This window comes from Mus pahari, chromosome 14 (assembly GCF_900095145.1).
Source record: "Mus pahari chromosome 14, PAHARI_EIJ_v1.1, whole genome shotgun sequence".
NCBI lineage: Eukaryota > Metazoa > Chordata > Mammalia > Rodentia > Muridae > Mus > Mus pahari.
The window spans coordinates 48,400,202-48,419,884 of record NC_034603.1 but is presented as its reverse complement, the minus strand read 5'-3'; the positions used below and the strand labels follow the sequence as shown (position 1 = coordinate 48,419,884).

The 19,683-nt window shown below is 40.9% G+C and overlaps 1 protein-coding gene across 1 annotated transcript in view; it reads left to right on the top strand.

The window, feature by feature from the left end:
- Myo1d (myosin ID) overlaps window positions 1-19,683 on the top strand; it is a 285,134-nt gene that overhangs the window by 113,704 nt on the left and 151,747 nt on the right. Inside the window, exons 14-16 of the mRNA XM_021211724.1 lie at window positions 747-879; window positions 11,232-11,398; window positions 14,773-14,980. Of these exons, the coding sequence (XP_021067383.1) occupies window positions 747-879; window positions 11,232-11,398; window positions 14,773-14,980 (508 nt within the window). The remainder of the gene's footprint in view (window positions 1-746; window positions 880-11,231; window positions 11,399-14,772; window positions 14,981-19,683) is intronic.

Genomic DNA, 19,683 nt, shown 5'->3' with positions numbered 1-19,683 from the left:
GTGTGTGTGTGTGTGTGTGTGTGTGTGTTTATATAAAATAAATGTACTGGCTACTTTTTGTGTGTCAACTTGATACAAGCTGGAGTATCACAGAGAAAGGAGCCTCCCTTGAGGAAATGCCTCCATGAGATCCAGCTGTAAGGCATTTTCTAAATTAGTGATCCAGGGGGTAGGGCCTAGCCCATTGTAGGTGGTGCCATCCCTGGGCTAGCAGTCTTGGGTTGTATAAGAAAGCAAGCTGAGCAAGCCAGGAGAAGCAAGCCAGTAAGCAGCATCCCTCCATGGCCTCTGCATCAGCTCCCACTTCCTGATCTGCTTGAGTTCCAGTCCTGTTTCCTCTGGTAATGAACAGCAATGTGGAAGTGTAAGCCGAATCAACCCTTTCCACCCCAACCTGCTTCTTGGTCATGATGTTTGTACAGGACTAGAAACCCTGTCTAAGACAATAAGATGCAAATGTATGTGTATCTTCTAAGAGCCACATTATCTATCAAGAGATCTACATAGTGATTTAATTAATGGATGTCACTTTAAAGAAGTTTAAAGAATTTTTTTAAAGTGCTACAGTCTGAAAATTGTCTGCAGTACAATATTCGTCATGGGATGGCCATGGTTTTCTAATGCAACAGTTTTCCAAGCTGGGCTTTGTGAATCCCATGTGCAGTGCACCGTGATCCTAGCACTCACTTGACAGCACAGATTGCCTTTTTTATTCCCCTTTGACTCATTCTTTCTCTGTTTCTCAGCTCAAATCCTGTGCTGAAGAATATGTGGCCTGAAGGCAAGCTGAGCATTACAGAGGTGACCAAGAGGCCTCTGACTGCTGCCACCTTGTTTAAGAATTCTATGATTGCTTTAGTAGACAACCTTGCTTCAAAGGTAATTATTTTCCTTTCTAAATATCCTTTATAATCCATAGATTCCCCCTTAACATAATTAACATACATTGGAGAACACATGTATGATTTACTTTTTAGGTCATTTTCCTTAATTAAGTTGGACAGTATATATTCAAAGTGAACAATAAAATGTTTATTCCTGCTTTAAAAAAAAAAAAAAACCAAACTAAAATAATTGTATCCTGTGGGTTAAAATGGTGGCCCGAGTCTGGCCCGCTCATGGGGGTGGACTCAGGAACTTTGACTTTGAGCACCCCACAACTTCGGGCTGGCATCTGGCTGTGAGAAGCCACAGGACCCCACTCCGGGGGTGGGAAAGCACTGTCTGAGGTTCCCACCGGAGTAGGCTCAGGGTCCCCGTGCCTGCATGGAGATCAGGCACAGCAGGTTCTCGCTCTTGGGCACCGCAGACACCACTAGAGGGAGGACCCAGGACAGGCTCTAGCCTGGGGCCGAAGGGAAAAGGGCAGGGAGGAGAGGTCCGGTGGCTTGGGTTGGTGGAAGCTGAGTCTAGGAATGCAGGGAGGCCTCCCGCAGGAGATTAGGCGCCCAGCTCTTTAGAGGAAGACCTGCTCCATTGTTTCCCACAGTGGGTCGGATGAGAAGAGGCAGTCCATGGTTTCAAAGGCATTTATTGTCATGGTGATAAGTGGGACTAAGAGGGTAGTAGAGGCAGAGAAAGGCAGAAAGAGGGAGTAGAAAATTAGAGGCCAGCCATGGCCACATGGAGAGAGGGGAGAAGGGAATACAGAGAGAGGGGAAGCTAGAGGGCAAGAGAGAAACAAGCAGTAAGAATAAGAGAGGGAGGAGGGGCAAGCAGCCCGTTTATCTTGGTCCAGGCCTACCTGGCTGTTGCCAGGTAACGGTGGGGAGGAGCATACCTTACTGTTGCCAGGTAACTGTGGGGGTGGCGTCCAGACAGAATACCAGGAGCTTGGGACATTGCCCTGGGTGACTGATGGCCATAGGACTATGGAGCTGAGGCCTCCTGTCAGGACCCTAGTGTCTGGGGGCATGGCAAGTGGGCCTTCCATCCTTTGTAGGAATACCTGCTGGTTCTCCCGGGTTTAAAGATAGCTCTACCAGAAAACAGGCTGCCTTTCACAGTCCCACAGTATCCCGGATGAATTTACTTTTTTAAATTCAAACTTTTTATTCTACCATTAAGGTCAAGGGGAAACTGCCAGTGTGGTTTCAACTAGCTGTGTGATGTACCGTACCTGAAAAGAGAAACTGGATCTGTGCTGGAAAGTAGGGCATGACCAGAGAGGGAGGAGAGAGGTGGAAGCAGCTGAATGTCGCTGTGTTCATGCGCCATCGTCCCTGTGTTGTGTGTGAATGGTAAATGGCCAGAAGGAATTTAAACAAGAATGTTGCTTCTAAGTGTCATCCTCACAGTGCTTTAAACGGTTGGGCTACCAATGATTCTTGACAATTATTTCTAATTTTTGCTGTTGCTTTGATTGTAATGTTGTCTATAAGTTGAGTCTGGTTATTTTTCCATTTTATTTTAAAATTCGACTTTTATTCTCCCCTCCCTTAAAGAACAGATTTCTGTTCCTAATTGCTGCTCTTGACAGGTTTGATAAATTAGCAGCATTCTAGGACTTGTTAATTTTAGCTCCTTTATATCTATTTCTTCTGAAAAATGTATGTTTTCTTCTTTATTGTTATCTTTTCTAAAATCTATTTTCCTTGTAAAAAAAATTAATTTGCATCTGTACATCACCATGGCTACAGTAGGCAAATACCACAAGGGCTCATCTATGCAGTAGCTTTCTGTGGTTTCCACCATCATTCCTTGCCTCAACTGATAGTGAATAAGCTCAGTCCCTCCTCTTGTGTAATTAAAGTTCCAGAAAGACAAAAGAATGGGCATGAAGGCTAGAATGTCATCCACACCCTGAGCCTCCCATCTCTATACTCTATGTTATCTTTAATCTGCTGCATCCAGTAAAGAAGTGAACCTAGAAAGAAGGCATGCAGTGCAGGAAAGCTGGGTGCTGTGGAGGACATTGACTTGTTTAACTAGAGAAAGAAATCACTGTTCTCAAAAACAGATAAATATAGATCTGTCACCTCAGGAAGACTGACAGAGCAAGGCCTGCTCAGGCTGCACTGCAAGTTCCAGGTCAGACTCAGCTATATAGGGAGACTGTCTCAAACACAGGAAACTATGCAAACCTAATGCCAACCTTTTCTAAATCACCAAAACAACCCTGTACCCAGGAAGTAGGAACTCTGTATTCCTTTTAAGTATAAATGGAACCTTTTGCAAGAACTGACCAAATGCTGGGCCGCAATGACGAAACTGTTTTGAAGACTAGATAGACAGTTCCATTTTCCATCCTCAAAACAAGTTATGTAAATGAGCTTGCAAACTCTAAAAATAAAATGCTTTCCTAAATAAGTCACAGATGTGAGAGGATATCACAACAAAATTATAAAATATCTAGGACTGCTTGACAAAGCATTGGCAACATTTATAGGATGTTAACATTTGGTACACCTTTATAAAGCAACAAAGATAGCGAAAAGTAGGTAGGTTCAACTCAACGACCCAGAAGAGAAGCTCAAAAGAGAAGAAAATAATTTTAATAGCAGAAATTAACCCTAATAGAGAAACCAAAAACCAGGAAATAGACAAAACCTCTAATAAAACTGATTTTAAAAATAAAAAAATACAAACCAACAGGTTGAATGGAAGGTTGTTATAACCTCTGATACTGGAGGTCGGTGAGCTCTGAATAACTGGCTGCTAACACATTTTAAAATTTAGTTTGCTAGAAACATGTTGTTAAAATTGATTCAAGATGAAATAGAAAGTCAGAATAAAACAGTAACCTTAAGGATTCTGAATCACTAATCAGACGTTTACTGCCCTCCAACTCCTCCAAGAGCATCAGGTCTGATGATTTCACAGATACAGTTTATAAACTTTAGTACACAGCGAGTGTCAACTGTATGGGAGGTGTGAAGAAAGGCCACTCATTTTTTTGGGAGTTACAACAATGCAAGGTTAATATGAGAAAATAAGAGGTGGTTTGAATATAAGAACACAGACAAAAGATCTTGAAAATATGTATGGAAGTTGTCTTTTCTAGGAGCATAGTAAATACAGTGCCTACTAAAGATACCTGAAACAACACAAATATTAAGTAAATTCTTTTTTAAAAAATCAACTTTCTGATGCCAACCAGGAACTAGTAAACTTAAGAGATAATAAACCAGGGGCTCTGTAAATATAGAGATCAACTAAGTGGAAGGACAGCCTTAAAACTGCCTTTTCACCTGAGGGTGGTTAATCAGCATTCCAGTCTATGTCCTTGAACTGGAATCTTGGGTGTACCCAAATTAAACTGATAATCTACACACACACACACACACACACACACACACACGCTCACACGCTCACACGCTCACACGCGCACACACCTTCAACCACTTATATCCCCAAAAGACCACACCTAGAATGACCTAGAAATAATCCTCCATTGTCAGTGAGGAAACTGCCTATCTTGGTTTTAGACACTTAGCCAAACTGTGACAGGCGTTGGAAAGCAGTGAGTCTTTCTTGAGACTATGTAGCTATAAGCCAGCTTTAATGAGATTCACAGCCCACATTCACGATACCTGAAGGGCTTAAAAAGCTTTAACCCAGAAGTTTAGTTTAAGGGAGTCCAGTTTTTATGTTGCCCTAAACTTCTGAAAGAAGAAAACAAAATTATTATTTTGAGGCACTCACCTTCATAACTGACCTTTAAAGACTTTGCACAAGGAAAATAGGAGCTCACTGTGAAGAGTGACTAGAGGGGAGAGGAGGTGGTGCTATCCTTTGGAGAGATGGCTCGGCGATTTAGAGCATTTGTTGCTCTTCCAGAGGACCTAGGTTCAATTCCCAGTATCCACCCAGTAACTCACATCTATGGGTTATTTCAGTTCCAAAGAAATTGACACTCTCTTCTGGCTTCTCTGGGTACCAAGTACACATGTGTACATTCAGGCAAGATATTCATAATGCATAAAATAAAATTTTTAAGTGACTTCAAGATATCATATGCTAGAGCGGGAATAAACAGCAGGCCCCAGTGATAACTCCTGACCCTAGAACAATCACAGATAGAATCCACAGCTGGGGAGGTGGCTCACTGGGCTCAAGCATGAGGATCTTAGTTCCAAACCCAACACCCACGTCAAAGCTGAGTATGGTGGTGCATCTTTGCCAACCCAGTGCTAGAGAGCAGAGACAAACATCTCAGGGGCTTGTAGCCATTCTTACTGAAAGTAAGACGGTCTCACAAAATAACATTAAGAAGTTATTAACAACAACACCCTACATCAACCTCTGGCCTTTACATGTTTACTTGCATGCATGCATGCATACACATCATATGCACACACATGTAACAAAATTCAAAATGTTTAGTGAAGACCCTGGAAATATGAGAAAGAACAAGTATAACGATGTTACAGAAATAAAGCTGAACAAAAAATATTAATAAAATGTAAAAGTTAAAAATTATCTAGAATTACACTTAGAGCCATAAAGTAATGAATACATTTAGCATGCATGTACTCAGGTGCACAGAAAGGGAAGAACACAGGGCAACACTTGAAGAAATTTGCCCAAGAAGTCTAAGACTGTTATAAGACACCACCCTCCAAGCAAGCCAGGAAGTCAAGTAGACTCCAAGCTGGGAAACTTAAAGGAAATCTGATGTGCCTAGTGAAGTGCAGAGCCTCAAAGGACAAAGCATCTTGTCTGCTTGTGTTGTGTGGCTAACAGGCTTAGGCTGTCCTGGATCTCTCTGCCGCTGAGAAGATGCTGGAACTCCTCAGTTTCCTGTCTCCAGCTCCCAAGTGCAGGGATTACATGTGAGTACTACCACACCTGCTTCAGAGACAAGTCTCTTAACAGCAGCCAGAGAAAAGATAGGTTAGCTTCAAAAGAATAATAATCAGGCAGAGTGAAAATGATTTAACTAGAATTCCATAGCCAGAGAACGTTCTTTCCACAAACAAAGACGTAAGAAAGACTCTTGCTGAAAAGAGACGCTGAGTGTTTACAGCATTAGAAGCTCACCAGCAGTAGTAAAGATCTGCACCAGGATCCAGGAACAGCCTGGCATCTGCTTGTTGGCTGTTGGTCTGGGCCGGAGCTTTCCTTACTCCTTTACAGTAGTGAATGGAAGAGGCCTTTCCCCACCTTTTCTCCCCTGCCCTTCAGGATTTCATTGGAAAACCAATGAGTCAACTTCCCAGAATGGAACTCTATGGGACATTTCTCCACAGTGTTTCAAGTGTACTATGGTCTCTCCTCACCTAGAATCTAGGTTCTAGAATATCTTTTAAATACAGAGAATAGGTCCTACTTCATATACATCTTGATGGCTCTATAAAATGCTACCAGCAGATGATCAGTAAGTTATTAAATGAATTTGAATATGCCTTGACTGTTTGACAGTGTGCAAAATAGGTCAAATAGATGTATACTTAAATGCATTAACTTCTAGGTAATGCATGCACCATTTGGTGTACTTTTACAAATATTTTCCACATAAAACCTACGGAGACAGGTTAAGAGAATGAGATCACTATGAACTCCAGCAGTTTAGCCTTTATACAACACCAAGTTTGTCAAATTTAGGATTGCTTAGGCTGAGTCAGTCTTGGTATTTATAAATGAGAGAGGAGGTGGCATTTATAAGCTGAGACAGGGTGCTGATTAAATATAGAAAAAGTATTCCCACTAGATTCTTTATTCAGTCACTTACATCACTAGGCAGGAGGAAAGGGCTTCCCCACTTGTTGGTTGGTTGATAGTGTCTCGTGATGGTGTTTCTGCTTCCTGTGTGCTAGTGCCCAGTGCTGGTGTGATTCCACTTATCTGTTCAATAAAGTCTCAGGTGCAGCCTCAAATGATTCCTTGCAAAGATTGCTGAGTCCGTGTCACTGTGTATATACGCAGTTCAAAGTATTTCCTAATTCACCTCATAATTCTGACCTTTGAGTCATTCAGTAGTATGTTTCTTAATTCCCAAGCATGAAGATTTCTTAATGACCTCTGTTCCTCTTGATGTCTAATTTTAACATTTCACCAGAGGATATCTTCAATGTGATTCTTATCCTGAGAAATTCATTAAATTCACCTTCATGCGTGTTTTGTTTGTATTTAAAGATAGCTTATGTTCAGTATTCTGTGCAAGTCCCAGTAGGTCAAGTTTGCCTATCAGATTGTCCAACTGTATAATATCACTACTAATTTCTTTGTTGGGTTGAAAGATGAGTTTCAACTCTAACTTTACCTACCTCTCCTCGTGTGCACTGTCAGTCTTTGCTTTGAATATTTTGTATTCACATCTTTCTGTTGGTTGAGCCACTTGTCCCTCCTCATTTTTATCTGCGGGTCTACTTTGTGTAAACATTACAACTGTGCAAACATACTTTGTGTAAATATTACAACTGTGCAGACATGTGTTTTGACTAGTACTTGTAGGGCTTCTTTTTAGCTCTTGGAGGTTTATTTCCTTATTTCACTGACTCTGTGTACTGAGTGTGTGCGTGCGTGTGTGTGTGTGTGTGTGTGTGTGTGTGTGTGTGTGTGTGTGTNGTGTGTGTGTGTGTGTGTGTGTGTGTGTGTGTGTGTGTGTGTGTAGCACATGCCTGCAGAATACCCAGCATTAGCAATGTAATGAAGAAAACCTTATTTGGGCTCATTGTTTTTGAAGCTTCAGTCCATCTTGGTGGGAAAGGCTTGGTACTGCAGGCTAGTTCACATCATGGAGAGCCAGAGGCAGGTAGGGAAGATGAATGCTGACACTCAGGTCTCAATCTCCTTGTTCCCCTTTTACTCTACCCAGAGCCCCAGCCACTATGATGGTACTGCCACATTCCAGCCAGATCTTACCATAAAGATGTGCAGAACCATAATCCTTACCATTAATTCTTTGAAAACTGTCCCTTCAGACACACAGACGTGTACTACATCAGTTTCCTAGGTGGTTCTACATGTGGTCAATCTGACATTAAACAGGAAATAATCACACTACATAATAGCAGAGATAACTGAAATGCAGATATGCTGATTCTATGTAGTATTACATCAGCAGCAGAACATGCTGAAAGATCTAAAAACACTTTGATACTTATTGTACTTGGTGCCACTTATCTAGGTTTGTTCCACAAGCAGTGAGAACTTCTATGCCAAAAGGCTCACCAAAGACCTTCACTTAATAGTGACCTCTCCTCCTTCCCCATGGCACTAAGTCTTTTCAAAGTTAATCAGTACTCTGTGTGAAGACTATTACAAATGTTACCAACTCCGGCTACTTTTAAAAGTAGGATTCTGTATAAACATTATAATGATATCCATCCTCTGCTTAAATATACAAAAATATTTAAAATATAAGTATTGATATTTCAGGATTGACTAGCATACCAGTGTGTGTGTGTGTGTGTGTGTGTGTGTGTGTGTGTGTGTGTGTGTGTGTGTGTGTGTGTGTTTGAGACTGGGACTCACTATCTAGTTTTGGCTGGCCTAGAACTCACTGTGTAGACCAGGCTGCCTTCAGACTCAGAAAGATCTACCAACCTCTGCTTCCTGAGTGCTGGTAAAGACATGGGCAAACAAGCCTGTAGCCAGTTATCTCTTGATGCATATGCCTTGATGCATAGCAAATTACTCTGAAATATAGTGCTTAAGAGAACCCCAGCTTATCCCCATGATTGAATTATTCCCCATGATTCAATGAGCTGTCTGGGTAATTCTGCTGGGTTCAACAAGCAGAGGTCAGGATGTCAGGGATGGGCAGTCTAATGAGTGAACAACTGTGGCCTGACTCTCTAATCATGATTGAGAATCTTATTCATGTAGTGTTTGGCTTCTTTACATGCTAGAGAGGCAGTATCTCTCTCTCATGGTGACCTCTCCCAATGTCCCTTAGTATCACTTCTGCTGTATTGTATTTGTAAAGAAAGTCACAAAGCCAGCCCAGATTCAGATACTCCTACCTCTTAGTGACTTATACTACAAATATCATGGTCATGTCACTCTTTCATAGATGACAAGAACAAAATAAAGACCGGTATGCTAGACAGAATAGAGGGCCTACCTGGTAGCACCAATCCTGATACCTAGTAGGTAATTTGTAATTCATTTCCCTCTGACACTACTAGCCAAACTGTCATCTGGTCCAACAAGTTAAAGGGCAAAGTTGCTAATAAGATTGATGTTGATTGCAAATGCCATCTTCAAGTGACGTCTCTGGAACCCACTTCCGTATGACTTAGATACAATTTTTGAAGTTTTCTTAATTGTTCTTTACATTTAGTAATTTGTTAGAATGATTCACAGAACTATAAATTCTATCCCTATAGTAACAGTTTTATTATGAAGGATACAAACAGCCAGATGAAAAGATAAATAAGCTGACAAAGGCTGGAAGTAGGGGCCTATTACAGTAGCTTTCTGTCCCCAAGGAGTAAGAGGGTACCATTCACCCAATACATTGATACATCCTCCAAGCCCAAGTATTGTGAGTTGTTAATCAAAGTTTTATTGTATAGACATGACCGATTAAATCATTGGCTGCATAATTTACTCTCCATGCATTTTATTATGACATATTTACTTTGCTTGTTGTTATTCCATAGATTCCTAACTTAGGAATCCATGTAACTGTTACACAGAAAAGGTGAAATTAAGGTCCTACTAGCAGTCCTTAAAGTTAGCGATTATCCAAGGACATCTGGGTTCGTTCAGTTTATAATCACTTAGCCCTTTGGTAGGGAAAGGGAGGCAAAAGAGTCAGAAGCAGAAAGCTGACATGAGAAGACCCAGCCATTGCTGTGTGAGAGATTGAGTCTCATTGTTGTGACAGAATAACTGACACAACAACTTGAAAGGAGGCAAAATATATTTTGATTCTTGGTTTTCCTTCCATTGTGACAAGAAGAGCATGGTAGAGCAGAACAGTTGATAGCAGCCAGGACGTGGCGTGCTATGGGTAGTCCCCTTCCCCTTTATGCCAGCCAAGCCCCCAGCCTCTCAGGTTGTGCTGCTCACATCCCCCTTTGTTAATCCTCTCTGAGTACTCTCAGAGATAGTGAAGAAGTGCTCTTAACTAATCTAGATGCGTCTCAGTCCAGTGAAGTTAACAATCACAATTTACCATCACACCAGAGAGGGTAAACAAGCTACCTCCAAGGTCCTCCTGAAAGTAATAACTACATCACCACGGCTTTAGCTGTTGAAACCCAGCTTAGACTTCTAACCTCCACAGCGCTGAGACAATAAAATAATATCTTAAGCCACTAAATTTGTCATAATCTGCTATATCAACAATAGGAAGCTACTGCAGTAGGATTTGCAAAGAAGGAAGAAAACAACTTTATTTTTATGGTGTGGGAGCATAATAAATATATAATTATAGCTTCCTTTTTAGGTGTTGAAAACTTTTTAAAAGTATAAATCAGTTCACAGTCTTCAGAACTCTCCTACTTCGTAAATCATTTGCTACTCTTTGCCATCTCAAACCCTCCATGATGCCTAAAATTACCTAATATAACTATGTAGGACTCTATCTTAATTAGGGTGCATCTGTGTGTCTGATAGATAATGGATTCAGAGAAGAGAAAGACAGTCGCTATTCTTACAAGTAGGATATATTTGACCTCTTAAATTCATCCAGTGATAATTTATTCATTATCCTCGGTGTACCAGGATCTATGCCAAACATGGCTTTATATTTAACAGGAGTTGAGATCTAATGCCTGGTACAAAGTGTAATTGACAGAGGGGAGAATTTTTGGTGGGGTTTTTTTCATAGAATCTCTAATGCTGATTGATGGCTTTAAAATGTTTCTGTTACCCATAAAGTTTCATGTCTTTCAGAAGCACAAACTAATGCAACAAGGGAAAAGATATAACAATATAAGGGCAATGACTGATATGTAGGGAACCACTTCTCGACTCCTAGGCTTGACCTTCTCCATCACACCATGTTCTCCATCACAGTTGATATGTACCACAGCTGCTGCGTTCTCTTCTTTTGATTGATTCCTTCAGCTATTTGTAATCCTAATTTTTTGCTCCTTGGCTTTAACCCCTTTCTGTTGTTTCTTGAGTCTTAAAGAATAGAATATAAACTGCTTGATTCCATGAGAACTGCTTTGAGTTGAGGCAAGAAGGAAGAACGCTTCATTTACAGGTGTGTGCCGCCCCCCACCCCCCCCATCAGAGGCGCTGAGATTAGTGTGGCACAGTTGGCACTAGTGACACGCTGGCACCCTTGTCTGGGCCTGAGTTCTTTCACTGTTTATGTATTCCTTTAGGAGCCGTACTATGTGCGTTGCATCAAACCCAATGATAAGAAGTCCCCACAGATATTTGATGATGAGCGCTGCCGCCATCAGGTTGAATACCTGGGACTGCTGGAGAATGTGAGAGTACGCCGGGCAGGGTTTGCCTTCCGCCAGACCTATGAGAAGTTTCTTCACAGGTAAGGGTGGAGTACACAGCAGAACCCAACTAAGGGTGTAGCTATTACCATGAAACAGAATTACCATGAAACAGCAGCCCACATTATGCCGTCTGCAAGCATCTATTAAGTGAACAGAAAAGTCAAGGAAATTGCACATATGAGAAGTTAATTCTCCAGAATCCACATTGTCCCTGAGTTTGTAGCTTATCAACCATGGAAGAAAATTCAGCTATTTTGATGGAAATGTGAGGAACATGGACTTGGAATCTTACCCAGGACTCTGCTGTAATACTTCCTTCCCACTTGTTCCTGACCCTATTTCTGCATCTATAAAATGAATATTAAAACTTCACTGAGTGGTTATAGTGAGAATTAAGAAAAAGTCCAAGTCCCTGGCACATAATAGATATTCACTATTACTATGGCTGCGGATACGGGAGCTGTCATCATTCTAAGTTAAACACCGAGGTTGTGAAATTAGACTAACTGGTCTGAATCTTGGATTTACCACTTTCTAGTCATGCGACTCTTTTTCATAACTCAGTTTCCTTGTATGTAAAGTGAAGATGAAGTAGTAACCACCTTGAGGGGCACTAGATGACTGGGATGAGGGACATATGGCCCTTAGAGCAGCTCCTAGCTGGAGAAGTCACTGAGTGTGAAATGCTGCTGCTATGACTTACAGATGGTAATGACAGGGACTCTTGGCAACTGGGAGTCATTTTCATCAGGTTAAGTATTTCAAATAATATATTTAAACATTTCCAACATTCTGGACTTAGATGTTTAGAAGACAAGAGAATAACCTGTGTGTTCATGTGTGCAGACACATGTATGGAGCTGTGAGGGCACATATGTGTACCTGTGTGTAGAGGCCAGAGGACAGTCTTGGGTGTGATTGCTCAGCAATATTGTTTACTTGGCTCTGACACAAGTTTCTTTCTTGCTTAGAACTTGCCACACAGGTAAGGCTGGCAGGCCAGTGAGCCCCAGGAGTCTGGTTCTCAGGCATGCATACTTGGAGTTCTGGGAGGAAGCTGGACTGCAGATAAGAGAGATTGGAATCTTTAGGATGCAGATATAAGCCCAGGAGTGGGTAGAGATGAGGAGGAGGTCTGGAGTGGTATTTAGATGTGTGGTCTAACAGTAAGGAACCAACAAGAGAAGAAAAGGAATAACCTGAGACAGAAGGAAAACTAGACAGGGGTTGTGTCACAGAACCCCACAGGTGATGGCATTCCAGAAAGAAACTTATGCCATCATATAAAATATTGTTATACAACCACTCAGAAGTCAGAAGCTCAGCAATAAGATTTATCAACACAAGAGTCATAGCAGGAGAGGGCAGAGCCTGGTTTGAGCAGGGTAGGAAAGCAAGTGGAGTCTGTAACTGTAATGGCTCAGGAGAGTTTGCTGTACAGTGGGAACAGGGAAGAATGAATACAGCTGCTGTAGAAGGGCGGCAAGACAGGATAGAACCCCAAACTCAAGTGGAAGCTATATCAGCCTGAGATGGGAGCAGGGGCATTTTGCCTGTGACCCTGGATGCAGTCAGAAGATATGGCATGTCAGATGCAGGAAGTCTTGACGCTTCACTGATAGCATGATGCAGTTGTTCCTGTCTGTTTCTGCTTTCTCAGTACCATATGAGACAGGATCCTGAATAAGAGTGAGCACCTGAGGAGAGCAGAGGGGACACGAGAAAGAACACTTCTTTAGAGCAGTGGGTCCCAAGCCTCCTAAGGCTGCGACCCTGTATTATGTGTGGTGACTTGACAGTGGTACAGCATCAAATTAAAAAGCTTATATGCAGCAAACAAAAACAAAAAACAAAAAACAAAAACAAACAAACAAAAAATGGAGAAGAAATAACCTAGAGAATGAAAGAATGTCTACTAATTATTATCAGACAGATTGATATCCCAAACATATTTTAAAACAAAGCCATCAAAAATGGCAAAATAAAATCACTTCATCCCACCCCAGCCTGATTGCTTTCAAGAAAACCATCTATAAATAGTTTGAGGATGCAGGAAGAGAAGGAACAAGTATACACCGTGGTGGGATATGAATTAGCACCGACATCAGGGGGACCTGCATGGAGTGTTCCCAAGGGACATGATCCAGCTATGTAGTTCCTGTGTGTAAACCCTGAGATCAGAGATATTCCCAGCAAACATGCTAGGGAATCAGCCTAGCTGCCCACCAAGAGGTGGATGCATGCAGAACATGTATAGATATAGTTCAGTTCCAGGAAGTTGGATGGAACTGTAGATGCTTATGTTGAGTGAGATAACCCAGACTTGGAAAGAGAAGTGTTTGTTTCCTCTCGTCTGTGGAATCTTGGGAGAAGGTATGAAAGTAGAAAGAAAACTAAGAGAAGGAGATGAGGAGGAGGCTTTGGAAGGCAGTGGGGCTGGTCAGAGTCTACCGTATCCGATATAAAAGAGTCTCAGTGAAACCTGTTATTTTATACAACTAATATGTACTCGTTAAATTGTTTGAAAATAAGAAAAGCTTGTGAAAACCAGGAAGAAGCACCAGCCAAATACTGTGTAACCTGAATGAGTGTGAAGAAAATCTCTGTAAAGTTCAGATTCAGGGTCAGAGAACAATGACTTAATTTAGCTGCACGTTAGTGCTGCATAGGGTTTGGGGACATCACTGTGCAGGCAGGGTTTTTAGATACTCTCCCTCCTGTCATGTATTCATGCCGTGTGTGACTCCCTAAAATGCCCACAGACGCTCATGACTGCTTGCAGCAAAGCAGACTATGATAGAAGTGGTGGAATGTCACTTTGAGGTTGTGATGTGTGACTTCTGTCTTACACTTGCAAAAAAGCTGTGGCTTAAGGAGTGGCTTTGTGACAGACTCAAATAGCAAGGAGCTGTTTAGCTGTAGAATGCAATTCATTCTCAGGGGTTGATCCAACACTGCTTAATTTTCTCCTAGTTTTTAAGAGTTTATCCAAAGATCCATTTGATTCCTTTGAAGAGCGTCCTATTATTCATGAGCATTGTCAGTTCTGTCCTTCCTCACTGTGCTAATTAGACCTCCAGAGCGGTGTTGAGAACCCATGATGGTAGCACCCCTGTCTTGTGTCTCTAAAGAGAATGCTTCCTAGGTCACCTGCTTACCGATGATATTTGCTATACATTTTTGGCAAAAAGCCTTCCAAAGATTAAGGAAGGCCTGATATCTAGCCCCAGTTTCGTAATAATTATTATCATGAAGGGTGTTTTAGTGATGATGTTTTCTTTTTCATCCTACCAGGCTGATGAAATTCACATCTCGTAACAGTTGGCTAAACTTTTGTTGAGAAGTTTTTCTTTTAGATGACAATACGTTTTTTTCCATTCTTTGATTTGTGCTGTCTTCTTTACTCACTTAGGTACAAGATGATCTCTGAGTTCACCTGGCCTAACCACGACCTTCCTTCAGACAAAGAGGCTGTCAAGAAACTCATAGAGCGATGTGGCTTTCAGGATGACGTAGCTTATGGGAAGACCAAAATTTTCATTCGCACACCCCGTACCCTGTTCACCCTGGAAGAACTTCGCGCACAGATGCTCGTCAGGGTTGTCCTCTTCCTGCAGAAGGTAACTTCCTGTCTTATAGGCAAGACGGTCACAACGTCACTAAATGCTTTTCTTAATTCAAGAAATGTGATACTGCGTATGGTACAGTGTGCCAGTCTAGGAGCATTCACCTTTTTCTCCCTTCACACATGCAAAACTTACTTGGCTGTGCCACTCCAAAACTTGAAAGATATTTTGTCCTCTGATGTTTAAAGTTAGGTATCCTGTTGGCCTACTTTTGCAGTTCAACTTTTTTTTTTTTTTCTCAGTTTAAATGCTTAAAGGACTTTTTAAAAAACTCTTGTATTTCACCCCCTGGCAGTAGACAAAGAGATACCTTGTTGTTGGAGGTGTTCTTAGTCAGGGGCTGAGCAATGACAGTCCTTTGTTCATCCTAGCTCGATGCCTGGCTTAGAGGCCAAAGCTTTTTCATGCCTATGGCACATGAAAATCATATATTTCAAAAAATTGTACCAATATGTTTGTAACCGTCCCATAAGTAATCCTTCCCCCACTGCTACCTCCGAGGTGGGTGCCGAGTCCACACTCATTGGCTCAAGCCTCTCCTCATTAATCTGCTCCAGGCTGCCTTCTCATTGCATGCATGTGTTTGTTCTTTCTATCCCCATGCCTTTTCATCAAAACTTCCACAATAAAAAAGAAACGTTACATATGTGAACGAGGCCTAGTGGCTCATACTTGGAATCCTAGCACTCAGGAAACTGAGGCAAGAGGATTACCACATTTGAAACAAGCCTAGACTACATGATCACCCTGAGCCACTGAAAAAGTTCTTGTCTCAAAAATAAATGTGTGTGTGTGTGTGCGCGCGCGCACATACTTCTGTGAAGAAGTTCGTGGTCATAGCATACATATAATTGGTATGGCCAGGTTCCTATTCAGAGCAACTACCAATTATACAACCATACCTACTTGTTATCTATATGAAGATGACTGTGTACCCATATCCTACCAATATGATTTTGCTCCCTACATTTTATCAGACTGATGAGTACAATGATAAATATTTCAGAGTTGTTTTAGGTTCTATTTACCTGGTTACTGTTGAACTTGAACATTTCAATAATTGATTGTTTGGGGAGGGGAATTACTACAAATTGCCTACATATATTTCTTTGTAATACTTTCATTCTTTCAAAATTTCATGCAATGCATTTTCAGCGCGCACGCACACACACACACACACACACACACACACACACACACACACACACCGGACACGGACACGGACACACATACCATCATCAATCATCATCAACTTCTCTCCTTATCTCCCTTCCCTTCCTACACTCACAACCTTGCCTTTGAACTGTGAGATTATTTTTTTTTTTTCTTTTTCTTACCAATCAGGCCCAGTTTGTGTGTGGCCTCGGGAGTCTTAACCTACACTGATATGTGGTCAGTCTATCAGGCCATATCACTGAAGGAAATGACTCTCCTCCCAGCAGCTATCAAAGGCTATTAGCTCCTCAGCAAGTGGTGGGATTACACATCTATCTTCCTTACTTGGTGCTGAAGTTATGTTTCAGTGTAGCTTGCAAAGGTCGTCCACATGCTGTCACATATATTATGTTCATATGTGCCTTGATCCTGTTGGATCTGGAAAACATTGTTTCTTTGATATTATTAACAACCTCTGGTTCTCACAATCTTTTGGCCACCTCCTCTACAAAGATCCCTGAGCCTTGGAGGGAGTGGGGTGATACAAATGTCTGACTTAGAGATAAGCACTCTGCAGTCTTTATTTTTATATGTTGGTCAGTTAGGAGCCTCAGCACTAGTTTCATCTACCGCAAGGAGTTTCTCAGGTGAGAACTGAGATACTCTAAAGGTACAGCAATAAGTCATTAGGAATCAATTTAATACTCTGTCTACTTAGCAGATTAATAGTATTGGGTTTTCCCCTAGGGACTATGACCTATCTATCCACAGGTTGTTGGTCCCTGTAGTAGTGCCAGATATGGGTTCCATCTCATAGAGCAGGCCTTTGATCCAATCAGAAAGTTGTTGATTAATCCCGTAACACTCATGACTAGTACACCAGTGCAGCTGTCTCGTCAGGCCAGCCATTGTCGGGCCAGGCTCACCTGGTTTGTGCTTGCTGGGACTGATGCTTGCTCTTCTCCTCTGGCGTCGTGCATAGCGCTTCCAGCACCGTGACACCAGCCTGTAGAAATGAAGCTTCCGAGGTAGTACCAGCTTGATGTCCCCGTGTTCTGGGACTCAAGAATGTAGTGTCTTCAGGAGTAGGGTCTTACTGGTAAGTTCTGGGGGATAGCCAGGAGCGCTGGCAGTAGCTTGTAATGCTTGGGGGTCTGTATGACCCCAACAGCCAGCTCTGAAAGAGTTAACCTATTCCTGGTCCTGAGGTTTTTATTTGCTAGCATGAAGTATATGTTTGGGGCATTATCTCCCTATTGTGGGAGTAATAAACTATTTCATATATGTATAATTATACATTTTATGAAGCTTCTATTGTTTTAGGTCTTTTGTTCATTTTTCTTCAAGTTGGTGTCTTGATAATAAGTAAGAATTCCTTGAGTCCAATTCTTAACATTGCCTTATATCCACTTTTGATATTATAAATATAGTCTCCTATTTTATTTTATAGACATTAAAATGAAATGTATCTTATAATATGCTTTGTTGAATACAGATTCTTTAATTTTATACTTTTACATATTATGCTTCATACTCTGGGCTTTTGAATTTCATTTGAGAAGAATTCCCTTGTTTCAAGGTCACAAAAAATATTATATTTTCTTTCAAGAATTGGATGAATTTTTCTCTTACATTTAGGTCTTTAATTCTTTTGTAATACATCTATTAAATGGTTTCATATAGGAATACAATTTGTTTTTCTTTCATATGGTTGGCCCATCTTCTTCTTGTGAGGTAAGCCCATCAGAGACCACCACATGAACACTCTAAAAGACAAAAAAGCAAGTCTTTATTGCTGGCTGGTGGCTACATGGAAAACTTGTCCAGATTACACGGCCCTGTCCATGCCTTACAGCCTTTGGTCTTCTCTGCACTAAACAGCATCCTGGTTGTCACACTTCCCTTAGTAAGAAGCAGAACAACAGAAGCTAAAAGGCAAGGCTAATACATTTAGAGTCTTTCCTGGAGCTATGGGCCAGGTCTTTGATGAACTAAGTGATTGTTCCTAGGTTGGCAGGTGTTAGGACCTGCAAACTGGGTTTCAAGGTCAGGATGGTTCCTTTAACATGGCATCCGTTATACTAAGGTCTTGGCCTGATACATTCTCACACTATCTCCTGCTTAGTCTGTTCCTTTTCCTTTGATTTTTGGAGCTACTTATAACTCGTGTTGAATATACTGTTGTCCCTGGTGCTTGGTTCTGTTCTAGGTTTTGTATTTGTCTTTCTTTATATTAATGCCACGCAGCTTTTACCACAGTATGTCTTAGTACCCAGCTTCTTAAGTTGTGAGTTATAACCAGGATGTGACTAAGTAACTGAGTGTGGAGGGTGCAAAACCTTTGGTAACACTAAAACGTTTTTGAACTTGCAGTAACCAAAAATGAATTCAGAATCAATCTGAGGTTTTTGAGGCAAGGCTCACTCATGTTATTTGTGGATTTTCCTGCAGCTTTGATTCAGAACGCCTAACATGCCCACTTTGCAGTGTACAGCTATTGCAGCACCAGCCAATGTGCAGCAACACTTTAGGTCAGATTTGAAATCACCGTGTGCTGTGAATTGTAGTCAATGTCACAGTACATTTTGCTGCCCTTACAGAAACACAGTTGAATTACAGAAAACAAAGACAATATTTTCACACTATAACTCTTCAGTGTGTAATGAATTAGTGTATTCTTAGATTGCATTCTGTTAAGATGTTTGATCTTATGAATTGCTGTTTGAATGGCTGATTTTTCTTTCAAAAATATGGTTAATGCTGGGTATGATAGTACCACACCTTTAATCCCAGCACTTGGGAGGCAGAGTCAGACAGATCTTTTGTCCTGGGCTACACAGATAAACTTTGTCTTGAAAATCAAAAACAACAAAAAATGATAAATGAACTTTGGCTCCTACGTGTATTTCGTTAGTATGCTAATTTCCTTCCATCTTTAATAAATGACAAAATGTATGTATCCCAGAGGGTTGTTTTATAATAAGTTTCTTTGTTGTTTGTTATTATTAAATATTTGAGTGTGTGTGTGTGTGTGTGTGTGTGTGTGTAACTTTCTCAGGTGAATAGGGTTTACAGTAGGGAACATTGAAGGAACCCTGCCTTGATGTACTGTAGGATAAACCTACCTTCTATGCTTTTCTTTACTGAGATAGATTGGTCTGTACCTTTATCCTGTAATAAAAATTTTAATGTGTGTAATAGGTTCATTAAGCACAACAGTAATCTTTATTAGGATTGCATTGAATTTACAGACTCTCTTAAAATGATTAACATTTGTGCAGTATTAAGTGATCTATTATGAGTACAAAATAGGTTGATTAAATAAATCTTCATTGGTCTTTAAACCAAAAGAGGACTTAGGATTCATGATTAATTCATAGATACTTTACTATTTTCATGCTAATGGATTTATTATATTTTCTACATAGCAATGTTGGTTCAGAGAATAATATTGTCTTATGTTGGGTTTTCTGCATCAAGAATGAAACATTTCTTTTTTCTTTTCTTTTCTTTTCTTTCTTTCTTTTTTTTTTTTTTTTTTC